General features: G+C 42.9%; 1 protein-coding gene across 1 annotated transcript in view; it reads left to right on the forward strand.

Annotated features, from left to right (window-relative positions):
• Positions 1–16,067, forward strand: part of LOC115019773 (ankyrin-3-like) — a 124,499-nt gene that overhangs the window by 85,829 nt on the left and 22,603 nt on the right. The window contains exons 25-39 of the mRNA XM_029449356.1: positions 3,151–3,274; positions 4,682–4,693; positions 7,003–7,105; positions 7,957–8,007; positions 8,848–8,963; positions 9,928–9,960; positions 10,812–11,036; positions 11,475–11,629; positions 11,927–12,138; positions 12,357–12,564; positions 12,908–13,004; positions 14,034–14,262; positions 14,374–14,499; positions 14,839–14,961; positions 15,495–15,521. Coding sequence (XP_029305216.1) covers positions 3,151–3,274; positions 4,682–4,693; positions 7,003–7,105; positions 7,957–8,007; positions 8,848–8,963; positions 9,928–9,960; positions 10,812–11,036; positions 11,475–11,629; positions 11,927–12,138; positions 12,357–12,564; positions 12,908–13,004; positions 14,034–14,262; positions 14,374–14,499; positions 14,839–14,961; positions 15,495–15,521 — 1,841 coding nt within the window. The remainder of the gene's footprint in view (positions 1–3,150; positions 3,275–4,681; positions 4,694–7,002; positions 7,106–7,956; positions 8,008–8,847; positions 8,964–9,927; positions 9,961–10,811; positions 11,037–11,474; positions 11,630–11,926; positions 12,139–12,356; positions 12,565–12,907; positions 13,005–14,033; positions 14,263–14,373; positions 14,500–14,838; positions 14,962–15,494; positions 15,522–16,067) is intronic.

A 16,067-nucleotide genomic window follows, 5' to 3' on the forward strand; every position in this document is an offset into this window, starting at 1 on the left:
TAATGAAAACAAATCTAAATGATCTGATTCCAACTTCCTCAATGTGAACATGTTCTGGTTTATTTAAATCCTCTATGACAGTAAACTTAATATATTTCAGTTGTGGGCAAAACAAGACATATGAGGACGTCATCTTGGGCTTTGGGAATCACTCATCGACATTTTTCACCATTTTCGGACATTTATAAGTAATTGAAAGATTAATCCACAGTGAAATCGTGAGTTGCAGCCCTGCTGTCAAACACTTCTTGCATAATTGTTCTGAATTTACTGAAATATTGTGCAAGTTGTAGTCAGTGTGTGCAACATTTACAAGGAAGAGAAATGTTGCTCAAGAATAAAAAAAATAAAAAAAGGCAAAATGATGATGGTGGTTGTTTCATCATTATTTTAGCCCCACTCCCAGTTTGTCATGCAGCCAGACTTCCACCATAGAGGAAGAAAAGACAGGAGGAGTGTTCAGTGAGAGTTTTCTTCTTCTCTCTGTCACTGTCTCCTCCAATGAGGTTCCCAAGCATTTCCTCCAACGACCTGTCAGCTGACTGCGCTCTCCACAGGGCGGTAAACACTTCCAGTGCTGCTCCTGTTGACTCTCTTCAGCCGGAGTTTGTTGTGGATGCTGTTGAGCCAAATGCTGCACCGAGACTTTCTCTCTTTAAATCCAATGGGATGAGCTTTTTTGAGCCGCCTGTAGGAGAATTAACCCCAGTGTGGCCGCAGATGGCTTTGACTTTTACTTTTTTTCTGACTGGCAATGTGCACTGTGTTCTGCAGTAAGGAGACGATAACGTTCAAATAGTTTGAATTGTATGTATTTGCAAAGAGAGGGAGAGGCAAAGATGTGCGCACCGGCAACAAAACGCGCAAGTTGGTCCGAGGGGAGTTAAGTGCGTGGGGTTGAAGAGAGGGCAACATTTTCCATCAGCACCAGAAGCACTGAATGGGCTACTTGATAGTCCTCACCTCTTAGTGGATTTACTTTTCCTCCTGCGGACGTTTTGCGGAGCTTTAGAAAAATAGAAATAACTCGGGGAATATAAGAAGAGTTGTGATCAATATGGCTGCGTTGGACAAAGGTAAGTCGTTAGACCTTCGGACGTACTTTCAATGGCCGGTTTATTTTTTTTGGGTGTTTTGAAGGCTGAGATATAAAATACGTAAACCAAAAAAGACCTGGAGGATCGATCGACAGCCCGAAAGTGTGAGAGTGTCATGATGAACTATTTTCAGTCATAATTCTTTTTGTTGTGTTATTTTATGGTAGAGATGGATGGCAGTACACACAGCCTTTTGGTTTATGCTCAAGTTGTGTGCGTTTTTTTAAGTGCCGTTAGAGAGGGAGAGGAAAGAGAGAGAGAGAGAGAGAGAGAGAGAGAGAGAGAGAGAGAGAGAGAGAGAGATAGAGAGAGAGAGAGAGAGAGAGAGAGAGAGAGAGAGAGAGAGAGAGAGAGAGAGAGAGACAGACAGAGACCGACAGAGAGAGAGAGAGAGAGAGAGAGAGAGAGAGAGAGAGAGATAGAGAGAGAGACAGACAGAGACAGACAGAGAGAGAGAGAGTTTGATGTGGGTTGCAGGTGTGTGTGTGTGTGTTTTTTTTGTGTGCGTGTGTGGTGGGGGGTATCTGAGCTTGAATGGGACGGTGATACATTAAAGCAGCGGGGAGTCAATTGTTTTCCAGTTGTGTCAAGTCAGACCGAAATAGCTAGAAAAACACAGGAAGTTAGATGGTCAATTTCACCATCAAAATAAAAGCATAACCTATGCCTAAAATAATTATAGCTACGCAGCCTGTCATGAATTCTAAATATGCAATATTATGTTAGTTAGTTTTCTTCTGTGTCCGTGTTTTAGAATAAAGTTGCATTGAAAGCTTCACACTCAACATTTTGTTCTGACATACACACATGTCACTGTGGTACAAATAGGCAACATTTGCAGAGATAACAGTTTCTTCATCAATTAATGTCACATGTTTTTTTCATTACTGGAAACATAATGCAGTGGATTGGATTACTTAATTTATAAATTGTTATACAACATGCTAACAGCCTTGTCAGCAGATGTGTTGTAATTTTGGGACTAGGTAATTAAGATGGTAAAGAGTGAGCAGAGAGAAACAGAAGACATTTCTGCGCTTGTTTATAAAATAACCCTGGAATGCATTGAACATAATAATAATGATTCAATTTCAGATTTGTTTGAAAGTATTTGGCTGCACAGAACAACTGCATATTACGATCAAGTTGCAACACTCATTGGTCATTAATGCAATAAATCATGGTAAATGTGACAAGATGCCACGATGGAAGCACATGATTGCAACTATGACCTCAGTATTTCCCTAAATTAAACTTTTAAGTGAATATTTAGTTAGCTTTTATGGAGTTGATTTGGTTTGACAACTAAAAGCCTTTCACCTATGATTTTATTTTGAAATTTGACACCGGAAGTGCGTACTTTTGATGTCATCTAACTTGATGCTGGTGTCTGATCGGAGTGCGGCAGTATGAAGGCAGGGGGAGGGGCTGCGGTGAAGGAGCAGAGTGTTGCAGGCAGGACAGACCCGGACATGAGGGAGAAGGGGAAACACAGTAGCCGCTCTGCTGGCTTCATTGACCGGCGTGTCATCGTCCACCGGTCCGCTGATCGAGGTGCGATGCGGTGCGGTGCGGTTCTGCACTCTCTGCTATTTCTCTGCTTATTCTGCTCAGGCTTTTTGGTCACCCTCTGCTGTGCTCTGTGTTTGGGTGTTGTGAAAGGAACTGCGTTTGGTTTTACAGGAGCGCTCCAGATATACTGCAAAGTGGCTTTGCTGCTGCCTCTGATGGCATTTTTCTCTAAAATGATTACTGTCTTACCTCTAAAACAGTCAACCATCGGAGCAGCTCAGGGTTCCAGCTTCATGTTATTGTTGTTGTGTCACAGTCAAAATGAATAGACAAAGTTGCAGTGGGCTATGCAGTTGAAGTGAGGTATCCTATGTTGGGTTTAAATAAATGATCCAAGGCCTCCTCTAAGTACCATAATCAAATAAGTGAGAGACTGATATGGGGGCTTGTTTTTCTTCATGAGGTGCCGCATCGCCTCTTTTTGCCCGGATTGGCTTTTTAAGGTAACAAGAGGATTTTATGATTTCATCCCCTCCACCAGGTGAGGATGCGATGACCGGGGACACGGACAAATACCTGCGGCCTCAGGACCTCAAAGAGCTGGGGGATGACTCTCTCCCTCAGGAGGGGTACATGGGTTTCAGCATAGGAGCCCGCTCAGCCAGGTAAGCACCTGTCATTTTATATATTCATATTACCACTGATGTACTCTGATGTGGTGCTGACACCTATTATATTCAACTTGTCCTGAGAATATTGTGGCAAGACAATGTTTGTTGCAATTGATGCTGTGTGTGTCCACCCTGTGGCACACATTGTTATGATGCAGTATCTGATACGCATATTGCATAGTGTGTGTTGGACTGAAACAGATCATATGATGTACAGCGCCACCAAAACACACACACACACACACACACACACACACACACACACACACACACACACACACACACACACACACACACAAACAAAAACAGAATAATGGAAATTGCTAGAGAAAGCAGCTGGAAAGTTGCCATGCAATGATTCCACCTGACAAAATGATTCAGCGTTTTGTGTGGCCTCTGTCAAACCCAGGCAAAGATTACAAATGACCCATAATGTCACACAAGAGATATAAGCTGTATCTTTGAACTGTGATGCCTTTGATACTCTCAGTGAACAGCTGCACATCGGGATTCGGCACAGGCCTACCTAACTACAGTTTCCAATAGTGGACAAAGTCTGTTGTGGAAAACTGGCAGGCTCCAGCGAAAACACATCAGCAGCACACACAGGACAAGTGTTGTGCAGCCGCAGTGTGTATTGTAGCCACACTGACAGATGGCAGATGTACTGTGATGGTTGGATTGATAAAAACAACTACACTAACTGTGACAGGAAGCTGCTTAAGTCAACAAGTGTGTTTGATGAGCCCCATGTATGCTGGGAATTGTTGTTAGCAGTTACAAATATTGTTATTTTATGAATTAAAAGATGTTTGTAACCACCTTTTGAGGAAGTTTTGAGTTATTTGCTCAAACGGCTGTTTGTTTACTTCTGTTAACAGTTTATTGGTATTCAAGAGAAAGTTGTTTTTGTAAAAAAAAAAAAACTTCCATCTGCTACAAATTAGAGCTACAAGTAGTAAAACTGTTCCTTTTGTGTTATTGCATACAACAGTTTGTAAGCTGAACTAGATTTTAAAGATGAGAATAGAGGCCGAGATGCTTCTTTGCAGCAGTGTGTATGTAATGCTTTGAAATACTGTCCTTTTATTGATCAATTAATGTATGATGCTGAGCAAGTTCTTTTCTTTTCCTTACCTTTCTGTTTATGACATCGACATTGCATGGTTTGCTTTTTGACTGGGCTGCACACACACACACACACACACACACAAACGCACAAAGTCAAGAAAACCTAGAGATGCATGTGCCCAGTCGTAGCGTACAACCATGCAAAAGAACAGCATCAATGTCATACGGAGGGGGACAAAGAAAGCCACATCATGCTTGAATGTCTTCAAAATGCTTTGCTTTTCACTCTTCAATTTTGCTCTTTTCCTTGCACTGTGTCCCTCATTCTAGCCCTAGACTCAGGTAAGAAAAGAGAAATAGTGGTAGTAGTGGTAGTAGTAAGCAACATTAGCCGTGATTGTTGTTCCCACTTCCCCTGTCACCCCCTGAACTACTGTTTAACCCCAACCCTACACCCATAAAACCGCTAACCCAAACCACAAGTCATCCATCGCGCATTGGTGTCACCCAGTGTTGCTGTCCGTCTGTTTGTGGTAGCAGATTTGTCACGTGTTGTATTTTTGAGATCGTCGCTCCATTTTAGCTGATCGCCATACAAATGTTCTTATCCGTCTTAATCATCATCATCATCATCATCATCATCATCATCATCATCATCATATCTCCGAAATGAATTAATTTTTATTTTGATGCGGGTTTGGAAAAGAGGCAATCTTGCTGGAAATGAGAAAATAAAAGCCACACCGTTGTTGTTGTTGTTGTTGTTTGAGTTGTGTGGACTTGATGCTATAACTTTTTGATGTGGCTTGTTCTGAAGTGGCACTTTATCCATATTTTTGTGGTGCCACTGTGTGTAACTTCCAGGGATCAAAACACATCAGTTTACTTATATCCACCCCTTTTATCCACTCTATTTAAATGTCAGTAATTGGAAATGTATTCTGAATGATAAATGAATGGTTTGCAGAGATGGAAACTTTATGGCCTGAGATTCTTCTAGCATTTAGAAATCATCAACAACAGACACTCAGTCACGCATACACAGATGCTTTTGCGCAGAAACCCTCACATGAATGCACAATGACTCAAACAATTGCCTCTTTAAGTCCACACAGACGTATGTCAATTGGTATATGAATGGGACGTGTAGTTTACAGCAAAGGCCGACTTTGATCCACAGTAAAAGGAATGGAGTGGAAACAGGAAGGAAGGCGACAGAGAAGGATGGAGTTAGCGGAAAGCAGCGAGGTGGAGAAAAAGTGAAACAAATCCTTTCATTAAGTGAATTGTCAGATAACCACACAGTAACATGACTCCGAAACTGAGATGAGTAGAGATGGGGAAAGAGATGATGGGACAGCTTTATAAAAGAGTGCTGGGAGGTGGCATGACGTGCAGAAATACAGACACTAATGAGCAAGAAGGACGGAAACACAGAAGGATGTTTTAGGGAGGAGAGGAGGATGGACAGAATGAGAACGAGGACGAAGCTGTGAAGAACAAACAGAGTCTGACGGAGAGCAGGGTGGGGGGGACGGGGGACACACGGTGCTGCCATGCCAGCGAGTCCATTCGGGCCGTACAGAGTTGCTTGGTAACTTCGATGGTGGGGTAGGCAGCCTGTGCTGAATAAAGGGCTTCTCTGTGCTGAATAGTGTGCCCACTCAAACATGCTGAGCTCTGCATGTTCTTCCGCCTAGCTCACCCGTTCTCCCCCACTCACACACGGGACACAAGTACAGTATGAAAATAATAAGGCAATTGTATATTTTTTGCCAGCCCCCTTTATAGTGCACAATCAAAAAATGCATCATATATATTATTTATACAGAACGCCTGTACAAGTGCACACAATTTAAATGTCTACATCGTGACGATATGTAGAGCGTTCCCACAAACGTTCGCCGCTTCTGCTTTGATCAAATCCCTGTAGAAACGGCGAGAGACAAAAAAAAAAAAACCTGGAAGGAAATCTCAAGCACCGCAGTGAGCCTGAGAGGCTGCACAAATAGGCACACGTCACCACACACGCAGCCATGAAGCAGACTGCAGAAAGACAGATAGAGAAGACCCGCCGCTTCCCTTGTTTTATTTCTGCTGCTCAGAAACAGGTCTAGGTCAGCTGCTAATCTTAGAATAAAGTGGAGTCAGATTTAGCCGTTTGAAACCCTTTCTAGCGAACCATAATTTTCTTTTACTGTCAAAACATGATCAGTACAGAAACCTGTCAGCCAGACGCAAACACGTACAGTCCACATATCGATCATATTTCATCATTTAGACACTTAGTTACATCTGTGTTCATGATGCACATTAACCACACCTCTGTGTAGAAACGATCGCAGTAGCCGTCTGTGTTTTCTTTCAGTCTGTCCCTCTGTCCCTTTATCTCTTAATGCAAACTGACCTCACATTTCCATCTCTGAATAACCTGCTGCAGTATCTTATTCTTGTTCAACTGCGGGCTCTTCAGCCTCTCTCTCTCTATTTTCCACTTATAACTTTTGGACTCTCTCCGTCCAGTAAGTAAAGAAACCTGGTTCCCTGGAGGTTGCATGTAGTAATGGATTCCTTGCTTTTTGTTTTATGTCGTGTTCCCCCGCCCGTCACTTGTTGTTGCCCACGGCACCGGGTTGCGTGGTAACATGTAGCCTCCGCTCCTTCAGTTCGGACAGGTCCAACACACTCAACCGGAGCTCCTTCGCACGAGACAGTATGATGATTGAAGAGATTCTGGCGCCCACAAAGGACACGGTAAGATCCATTTTCTTTGTCTTTGTCGTCATATTTAGTTTATTCTCTCCCTTTTCAGACGTCTTCTCTTTCTCTCTGTGTGTTCACCTTTTCCTTCCTTGAAAATCTTTCGCTGTCTGTTTTCCAAGCTGTAGTGTCTCTTCTTTACCAAATTCCCAGGTGCATCTCTAGAGACTATAAGCAGGGTGGCTTTACTTGTCTCGCACAAAGGTCATAACAGAAGCCGTGTTGATGCCTTGCTTTCTTCTGCCAAAGTGCTGAGGGAGAGTATATAGACGAAGAGTTTATTCAAACCTAAGGGCTTTGGGAGGCCCCTCTTTGCTTTCTCATGGAAAAACTCAGTTCTCTGCAGAGCTCGTCTAGCCTGTCCCACGCTTGTTCTGGTGGACAGGAGCAAAAACAGAAACTGTAACCTCCTATTATAAACAATATGAGTAATATAACTTACATTTTCAATGACAGCGCCCAAGATATCAAACTATACATGGCCAAAATATGCACTGACCTCGACCCTCCTCTTTTACAAAATAAGCAAATGTGTCTGCCCATTAAATTGTTATCATATCTAAATGAAAATATGCTTACATAAGGTCTAAATGATGTGTATTCCTCATTGGTGCTCAGCTTCAGTGCCATCTTACTATACTCTGCTACATATGGTGGATGAAGTTTCAGTTATTCAGGGATTTGTTTGCCTAAATTGTAGGACCGTCTCATCTTCTCAGAGATGGGATCATGTTTTCTTTGATGGAAATTGAATCCTTTAGTGAAACATAGCACCATAAAGTAATTTGTCTGGACCGCACAGTGCCCTCTGTGTGACTTCTGAACTGTCTCTCTTCTCCCTTAAGCTTCAGAGTGTCTGTAAAGACATTTCCTACTTGGTTGACCCACTCAACAAGGTATAAAGAGTTCATGGACGTTCGTCCCATTCGCCATTTTTATTTTTGTGCCATTTTTCCAGTCACTGTGGTCTCAGCTCCCACTGCTCTTGAGTTTTTTGTATAGTTTGTTTGTTTTTGGGTCCATGCCATTCTCATCTCATTCATTAGTGCTGGTCTGTGTTCGGTGAATGGTCTTCCTCTCGCTGCTGTCAGTGTCCATGAGTTCCCATGACTCGATACTCGCATACATACTGATGATTTAAAGCGGGTTACGAGGGTTGGATAGTAACGCATTACATGTAATAAGGATTACGTAATCAGATAATAAAAAATAAGAAACTATAATCAACCCAGATTACATTTGAAAACATTAGATTATAGTAACAGTCAGGGAGCAGTCTTTAAAATATAGCAATTAAAAAATGATGACATCCCTGTCATGTTGACACGTTTACTAAACATACAAATATCGGCATGTCATTTGTATTCAGTAACTGACTGCATTTCAAAGTAATCTGACACTGCTGGTTTTCCGTTTCAGTGTAGCACATTAACCGTGTCACCTGTTGCGTCCTGATCGTGTCGAGGCTGTAGATGACGGGGACAAATCTTATGAGCCAAGAAGACAAAAAATGCTAACAGCTCATTGCTCCATACCATGCACAACTCATAAAGCAAGAGGGGGGTCATGTGTGTCAACTGTTAATTATTAATTAGCTCTCTTTTCTTCTCTGTGCCTCTTTCCTGCCATTCACTTATTTATTTTTTCCTGTCCTTTATTCCACCTCAATCTCTATCTGCCCCCTACCTCTTCTTCCTCCTCTGTTCACCTCTGTCTTTTGGATCCTCTTCTCCCAGCACCTGGCTGTGACCAAAGACTACAGCTCGGAGTGTATGCGGCGCTACAGCTGGACACCGGACACCATGGACCACAGCCAGAGCCACAACACCGTGTCCAGCCCCATTCACTCTGGGTAAGAACCGCTGCATTGTCTCAGCCGATATGTTAACCAGCATGCACACACACACATGCACTACATACTAGGACTGTCCTCAACCAAAGAAATTCTTAGGCGACTAACGATTTTGTCGACTAATTGATTAGAGGATGTATTCGACAGATCTGTACAAATGTGATTCTCCTCAAAGAATCATGCAAAAGCAGAGATGTGCTGATACGTTTCTTGAAATTCAGCATCCTTACTAGGACAGCCCTACTACATACAAAAGATGGAGAATATGCTACAAGTACATCCATAAAATGATAGCATAAATTACACAGTTTATATGCCCACGACTGTATTGTCTTTTGTTCTCCCCCTAAGAGCCAATATTTAGCAAACCCTGCAGCGCTGATGCAGACATGATGCAGGGCTGTGGGATTTCTGCAGTGCTGCTACTGTACACATTACAACACAGCAACAAAAGAAACAGTCGATCCTCTTAAGCCCTCACGTCATACCATAAGTCTAGAGACGAGGTCCAGACATCACCCTCATGTTCACTGACGTCAGCTCTATTTCTGTCACAGGAACAAAGTACAGACTCCGCGTGAGCTCATCGCGCTGAGACTCGTGTGCTTCATTTGGATAAAAGTGATACGAGTTTGATCTCTGTCGTTCACACATTTTGAATATGTGACAAAGAATGTCTTCTCTAGATAAATGCTGCTGTGTTTGCACAATTTGTTAGGATTTAGTTGGTGTTAATTAAATACTGGGATCTGTCTCATTATTACGCCTTGTGTGTTTGTATATTATTTTGTTCCTCGTCTTTGTGTCCCTTTCTTTCCCTTGGTTTTTCCACCCCTGTCGTTTTTAATATTTCTTTCATCTTCAGTCGTTATTGCAGATCCCAACAGTGATTGTGAAACATTGATACTAAAACTAGATTTTGGGGGATTGCCTCCTGCATTGCCTCCATGTGTTTATTTTGCAGCCTCTCCTCCCCGCTCCCTCAGTATGACTCCAGGTGATGACTGAGCTTCGCTGCTTTCCACCATGATGCTGCAGTGATGTCTCTCACTCCTCCACCCCTGTCTCCCTCTCACTCCATCACTCTCTCTTCCCCTCTTAGCCTCCTCTTCTCCTCCACTGTGCTCGTCTCATCCGTGTGGTCTGGTGTTTCATTTGCACTGCCTAGATATTAGAAGTGTGTAGTCAACGTGTTTGGGAGTCTTTTCCACCTCTTTTTCTCTCACAGTGCACATAAACATAAATCTTCCTCAAAACCTAACAAGGATTCTGCTGTTTCCCACTTACAGTATAGAAAAAGCCACCATGCAGTGAATACCACTTAGTGAGAAGAAGAGCCACGATTAACAACATTAAACATTCAGTTTCTTCCCCACTGCATCTTCACTCTTTACATGTCAGTGATTATATTAATGGGATGCCAAAACATGCTTGTAATTTGAAGACGCATCACATAATAATCACATTAACCTTATCCTGGTGAAACATCTGTGCAGGTGTTTAATATTTGATTACTGAGGACCTGGAACTTTGTCTCACCTTCAGCCTCAGGAGTGGAAACTCCCTGTTTAGTTTCAGACAGTGTTTAATGTTCTACGTTTGAGGCAGGTAAGAGTGAGAACTGCAAACTTTCAGAACTCAAAGCATCTTTTTTCTTTTCTTCTTTCTACGGTTCTGTCTCTGTCTCTATTTTTGTTATTTTCTCTCTCTTCCTCTTTTTGTTTGGGTGTACGGTGATCACAGCATGGGAATCGTCCTCCTCACTTGTGTCCGTGGTATGACTTCTGTCCATCTTTCTCTCTGTCTGTGTCTCTTCCTCCTCTAACATTACTATTTTTCACCTTGCAGGTTCTTGGTCAGCTTCATGGTGGATGCCCGCGGTGGGTCCATGAGAGGCAGCCGCCACAATGGCATGCGTATCATCATCCCTCCCAGGAAGTGCACGGCGCCCACACGCATCACCTGCCGCCTGGCCAAAAGGCACAAGCTGGCCTACCCCCCACCCATGGTGGAGGGAGAGGGGCTAGTCAGCCGGCTGGTGGAGGTCGGACCAGCTGGGGCTCAGTTCCTCGGGTAGGACGCTTGGGACTTTCTCTTTCTTTTTGATGAGTTGCAGTTTTCTACAAGCCAGGGGACAAATCAACAGGGGTACAGTGTTAGGGTGGTGGGGGTGGCGACATGACTAATGCATTGAAAGTAAAAGGGGGGTGGGGGGGCTGGTCCTTTAATGGCCCAAAATAATGTGTGTTTCCATAGTTAAATACACAACATGTAAAAAAAGAAGGAATTTAACTAGAATCACTGCAAATATGAATATAGTTGAAGTACTAGTTTAATTTAATGTAGTTCACTGCTCCCCATCACTGCTAATATATTCATGAAATATAATGAATGGTTCTGGGTTGACGGTGCACAGAATTATCATGTTCTTCCTCAGCTGCCCTAAAGTTTGTGGTTTAATTTACTCATTTCCTCAGACTGAGATTTATTGTGTTCCCTTTTCTCTTTCAGTCCTGTGATTGTGGAGATTCCTCATTTTGGGTCCATGCGGGGGAAAGAGAGGGAGCTGATCGTGTTGAGGAGTGACAACGGTGACACGTGGAAGGAGCATCAGTCTGACGCCAGATCAGAAGACCTCGTTGAGCTGCTTACTGGAATGGATGAAGGTAAAGCGAAGGTTATTCGGTGTGGCCCAACAATAGCTGCCAATGATAGTTTGTACAAAGACATGTTTTTCCCACAGTGACTGGATGAATGTGAACTTAAACCTAAACTATATAACCCAGGGCTATGTGTCAGCTTTTCACTGCAGAAGCATGTTTATCTTTTAGACTTAGTGTCCTTGGCCAAATGTCATACCTCCAATAGTATCCAACATTTAAATGCTCTTATAAAGTCAGAATTTATATTTAGTAAGCATCACACATAAATCCCATTTATGAAAGTGATATTTTCTGTCACAGAGCTGGACAGTCCCATCGAGTTGGAGAAGAAGCGCATTTGCCGCATCGTCACCAGCGATTTTCCTCAGTATTTTGCTGTGGTGTCGCGGATCAAGCAGGAGTCTAACCACATGGGGCCTGATGGAGGCTTGCTGTCCAGCAGCACCGTGCCCATGGTCCAGGCCTTGTTCCCACAAGGGGCGCTCACCAAGAAGATCCGTGTTGGCCTGCAGGTACAGCAGAATTTCTTGAATCAGCTCAAATTCAATCATGACTCAGCTTTTTTTTTGTCACTGACCCATTATTTATTTATACCTGACCTATTTTTGGTTGAATATTTGATTCTGCCTCACCCTTTTAATTTAATAGAAAGTTCAGGTAAAGTTTGACCGAACATTTCTCAAAGTTTCATCAACAAACTCTTTATCTGTCTTTCCGTGTTTCTGTTTAGGCCCAGCCTGTGCCAGATGACATGGCGAGGGCGGTCCTTGGGAACAGAGCCACCTTCAGCCCCATCGTCACTGTGGAGCCAAGGAGGAGGAAGTTCCACAAGCCGATCACGATGACGATTCCTGTCCCGCCTAGATCGGCAGAAGGCCATCCCAGCGGCCACCGAGGCGACAATGCACCCTGCCTGCGTCTGCTCTGCAGCATCACAGGCAAGTAAACCGGTAGATAACTAGAGCACGACAATGCTGTAGCACCTCTATCAAAATGCTAAGTTATTTAATACAAGTATTTTGACAGTCATTGTATCCTTAGGTAATAAATAAATGTAATTTATGACACCAGACATAGTCGTTCATCCTTTTATTGTACATGAAACAGCGTTAGTAACTCACTAGCCGTGTGCACATCAAACCTGCTTTGATGTCAAAAGCCACCGGTCGATAGAGGGCAGATGAAGAGCTGAGAAGATAAAAGGACGAGGATTACAAAAGTTACAACACTAGCAAGGTGTGAAAAGCACTGAGCTCATCTTTTGGCCCTTGTTTCACGCAGGAGGGACGTCCCCTGCACAGTGGGAGGACATCACAGGGACCACACCGCTGTCCTTTGTAACCGATTGCGTCTCCTTCACCACAAATGTGTCGGCCAGGTGAGACTTCGCACTTAATATATATTTATGGTGTGCCGTGTATTGTATCACTATAAAAAACGTTACAACCATTTTTTTCCCAAAGCTGGGTAATAAATTCATATCTGCAGTTGTAGTAAAATATAGAATATTATTACAAAAACCTATAGACAATTAAAATGGGCACCACATTTACCAGTTTGCATAAATAAAGCACTGTATTGATCTGTTTGGCTCACTGTTGTGTCATAAAGTGAAGTCTTGTTTCTCTTATTTCTTCATTTTTCAAGCAGTGCCAAACATTTTAATGGCTCCAGGTTTAAAGGGTCGCTTTTTTTAATGAACCAAGTGATTAATTGAGAGAATAATTGACAGATTACTCAGGAATAGAATAGATGTTTGCAGCCTTAGTCCTACAACACTGGAAGCATTTTCACTCACTCGCAGCCACATCTCAGTCGGCCTCAAAACAGGAGAAGAACTCAGATTACTGTCAGCTGACAACATCTTTTAACCCTCTTTCACTGCACACATAAGAAGAGTGGATTCCCCTCTTGTCTGACTCTACAAGTTATTGGCTGACTTTAACCTAATAATTGAATTAATTAACTTGATTTTGAGGTTTTTGCCTCGTCTTGATGCTCCCTTTAGTATTCAAACAGAACGTTTTCTCTGCGGCCCTGTACACTAACAAGATGACACGTCCTTACTCATTTACCCAAGTGCTACAAAGTCCCGTTGACCACACATTGTTAAGATATGTCTCTAAACTGAGCTCAGCAAGTGATCGTCTTGATTACGGTACGTCATGACCTCCCCTCCTAACTAGATTGGGATCATGTGGTGAGTGTGCAGCCTGATATTAAGTGAGCACGCTTCGGTGCTGTGTAATTAGATTACTACAAAGATGCCATGTGTTTGTGTTTATTCAGTGAATTGAACTCGGCTTGTTTGATTTATTGCTTAAGAAATGTGTGATGCAAATATGGCTTAAATGTGTTTCTGTGTCCCCCCCCCCCTCCCCTCGTTCCTTCGATGTCTCCTCCACAGGTTCTGGCTCGCAGACTGTCACCAGATTCCTGAGACGGTGAGTTTAGCGTCTCAGTTATACCGGGAGCTGATCTGCGTGCCGTACCTGGCCAAGTTTGTGGTGTTCGCCAAAATGAACGACGCGATTGAGGCTCGGCTGCGCTGCTTCTGCATGACAGACGACAAGGTGGACAAGACCCTCGAGCAGCAGGAGAACTTTGAGGAGGTGGCCCGGAGCAAAGATATCGAGGTGGGGTTGTGGATTCATGAAGATAAAGGACAATTTGACAAATGAAATAATCCATTATAGGTTTCATCAACCACATCTCTTAATACATTATTGGTCAATGAACTTCTGCAGGTTCTCGAGGGCAAGCCTATCCACGTGGATTGCTACGGCAACCTGTCGCCTCTCACCAAAAGTGGGCAACAGCTGGTTTTTAACTTCTACTCCTTCAAGGAAAACAGACTTCCTTTCAACGTGAAGGTATAAAGTGTAACCCTCCTATCGCCCTCTCTCTCTGCTAGCATGTACTGTCTCACTCTGATCTCATTGGTAAATGTGTCTTTCTGATTAAATGTCAGATCATTCTCTCCTAATTGGCTGACATTTACAGCGATAGCAATTTCGTCCTAGTCTTTTGACATGCAGGACGCCGAATGACAAATGAAATAAATTCTGCTTGTTTCATCCTTACATCTATATACTGTATGACAATTTACAATTTAATGAATAGGCTGAGGTAGGAGGAACTACAGAGTGCAGGGCCGACAATGATTTGTCACGGTCAACTCGTGATGCAATCCTTTTTGCTGTCCTCTACAGATCAGAGATATGGGCCAGGAGCCATGTGGCCGCCTCTCCTTCCTGAGAGAGCCAAAATCCATCAAAGGCCTTCCACAGACTGCCATATGCAATTTGAATATCACACTGCCAACGCACAAGAAGGTAGGATCCCTATGTTTGAATAGCTCACATGTTTAGGCCATATCATATCATCTACATGTAAATGAAATTGAAATACAGAAAGCAATCTTGACAGCAAGAGGAGCCATTGAAGTTCATTTGGTCCAGAAATGACTGCCTGCCTGCTGCTTGTGTCTTTTATTAGTGTTAAAGCCTGTGCCAGTCCTAAGACCCCACAACGTACAGATGCAGCCACACATGCACATCGTGCTTTGTTCTATTGCCTGGCTCACTGGGTTCATAAGAAATATGCGAAAAGATGACTCTTCTCATTTGTTTGTTTGTTGTGGTATTGATTGATCACAAGAAACTGAAATTATTTTGCTTTTGCTTTTGTTATTTTGCTGTTTTATTTTTGTATTAATCCCATAGATTTCTTCTGATGCCTTTTGTTGTTTTTGCTGCTCCATTTTCATCCCCTGAATTTTATTTCTACCTCCCCGCTCACTATAACGTCCCTGCTCTCCATTGTGTCATCTCTCTCCTCTCCTGCAATGCATCTTGGAATACCACAGGATATGGAGTCTGATCCTGATGATGAGGTAAAACAGATTCTTCATCATCACATGGAACTGCTTCTTCTTTGTCGTCCTTTCTGTTGGCTTTACTGCAGATGCTGTAGTAAATATGCGTGTCGCAGATATTTTGTCTCCGTACAGTACTTTGGTGTGAAAGATGCTTCTGACTGCACGTTTTTTTTACACAGCTACGTCATTGCTGAAGTGACCCCCATGTAGTGCATGAGTGGAAATGGCAGTTGTTTTAATCAGCGAGGATTTATTTATTGTTGTCTTCATCCCAAAAAGTGCAGTGGAGCCAATTGCTGTGCCACACCTCAGCTTGTTTTCCATCTCTATCTTCCTTTCCATACATGTACAACAGGAAGTCACCACGTCTCCATCTTTACTACTAACTCATAGGAAGTTTCACACAGGACTATGGTACCTTTTGTCAGCTAAAGATGAAACCCTAACCCTTATCATTTGTCTACTTAGTCACTGTTTTGTTGTATTTGGGGTTTCCTTTCTTCACACTTGTCCTTGGCCTATGTGTAACAGATAACACTAACTCTTTCAGCTGCATGCCAA

Source organism: Cottoperca gobio, chromosome 15, assembly GCF_900634415.1.
Source record: "Cottoperca gobio chromosome 15, fCotGob3.1, whole genome shotgun sequence".
Lineage (NCBI taxonomy): Eukaryota > Metazoa > Chordata > Actinopteri > Perciformes > Bovichtidae > Cottoperca > Cottoperca gobio.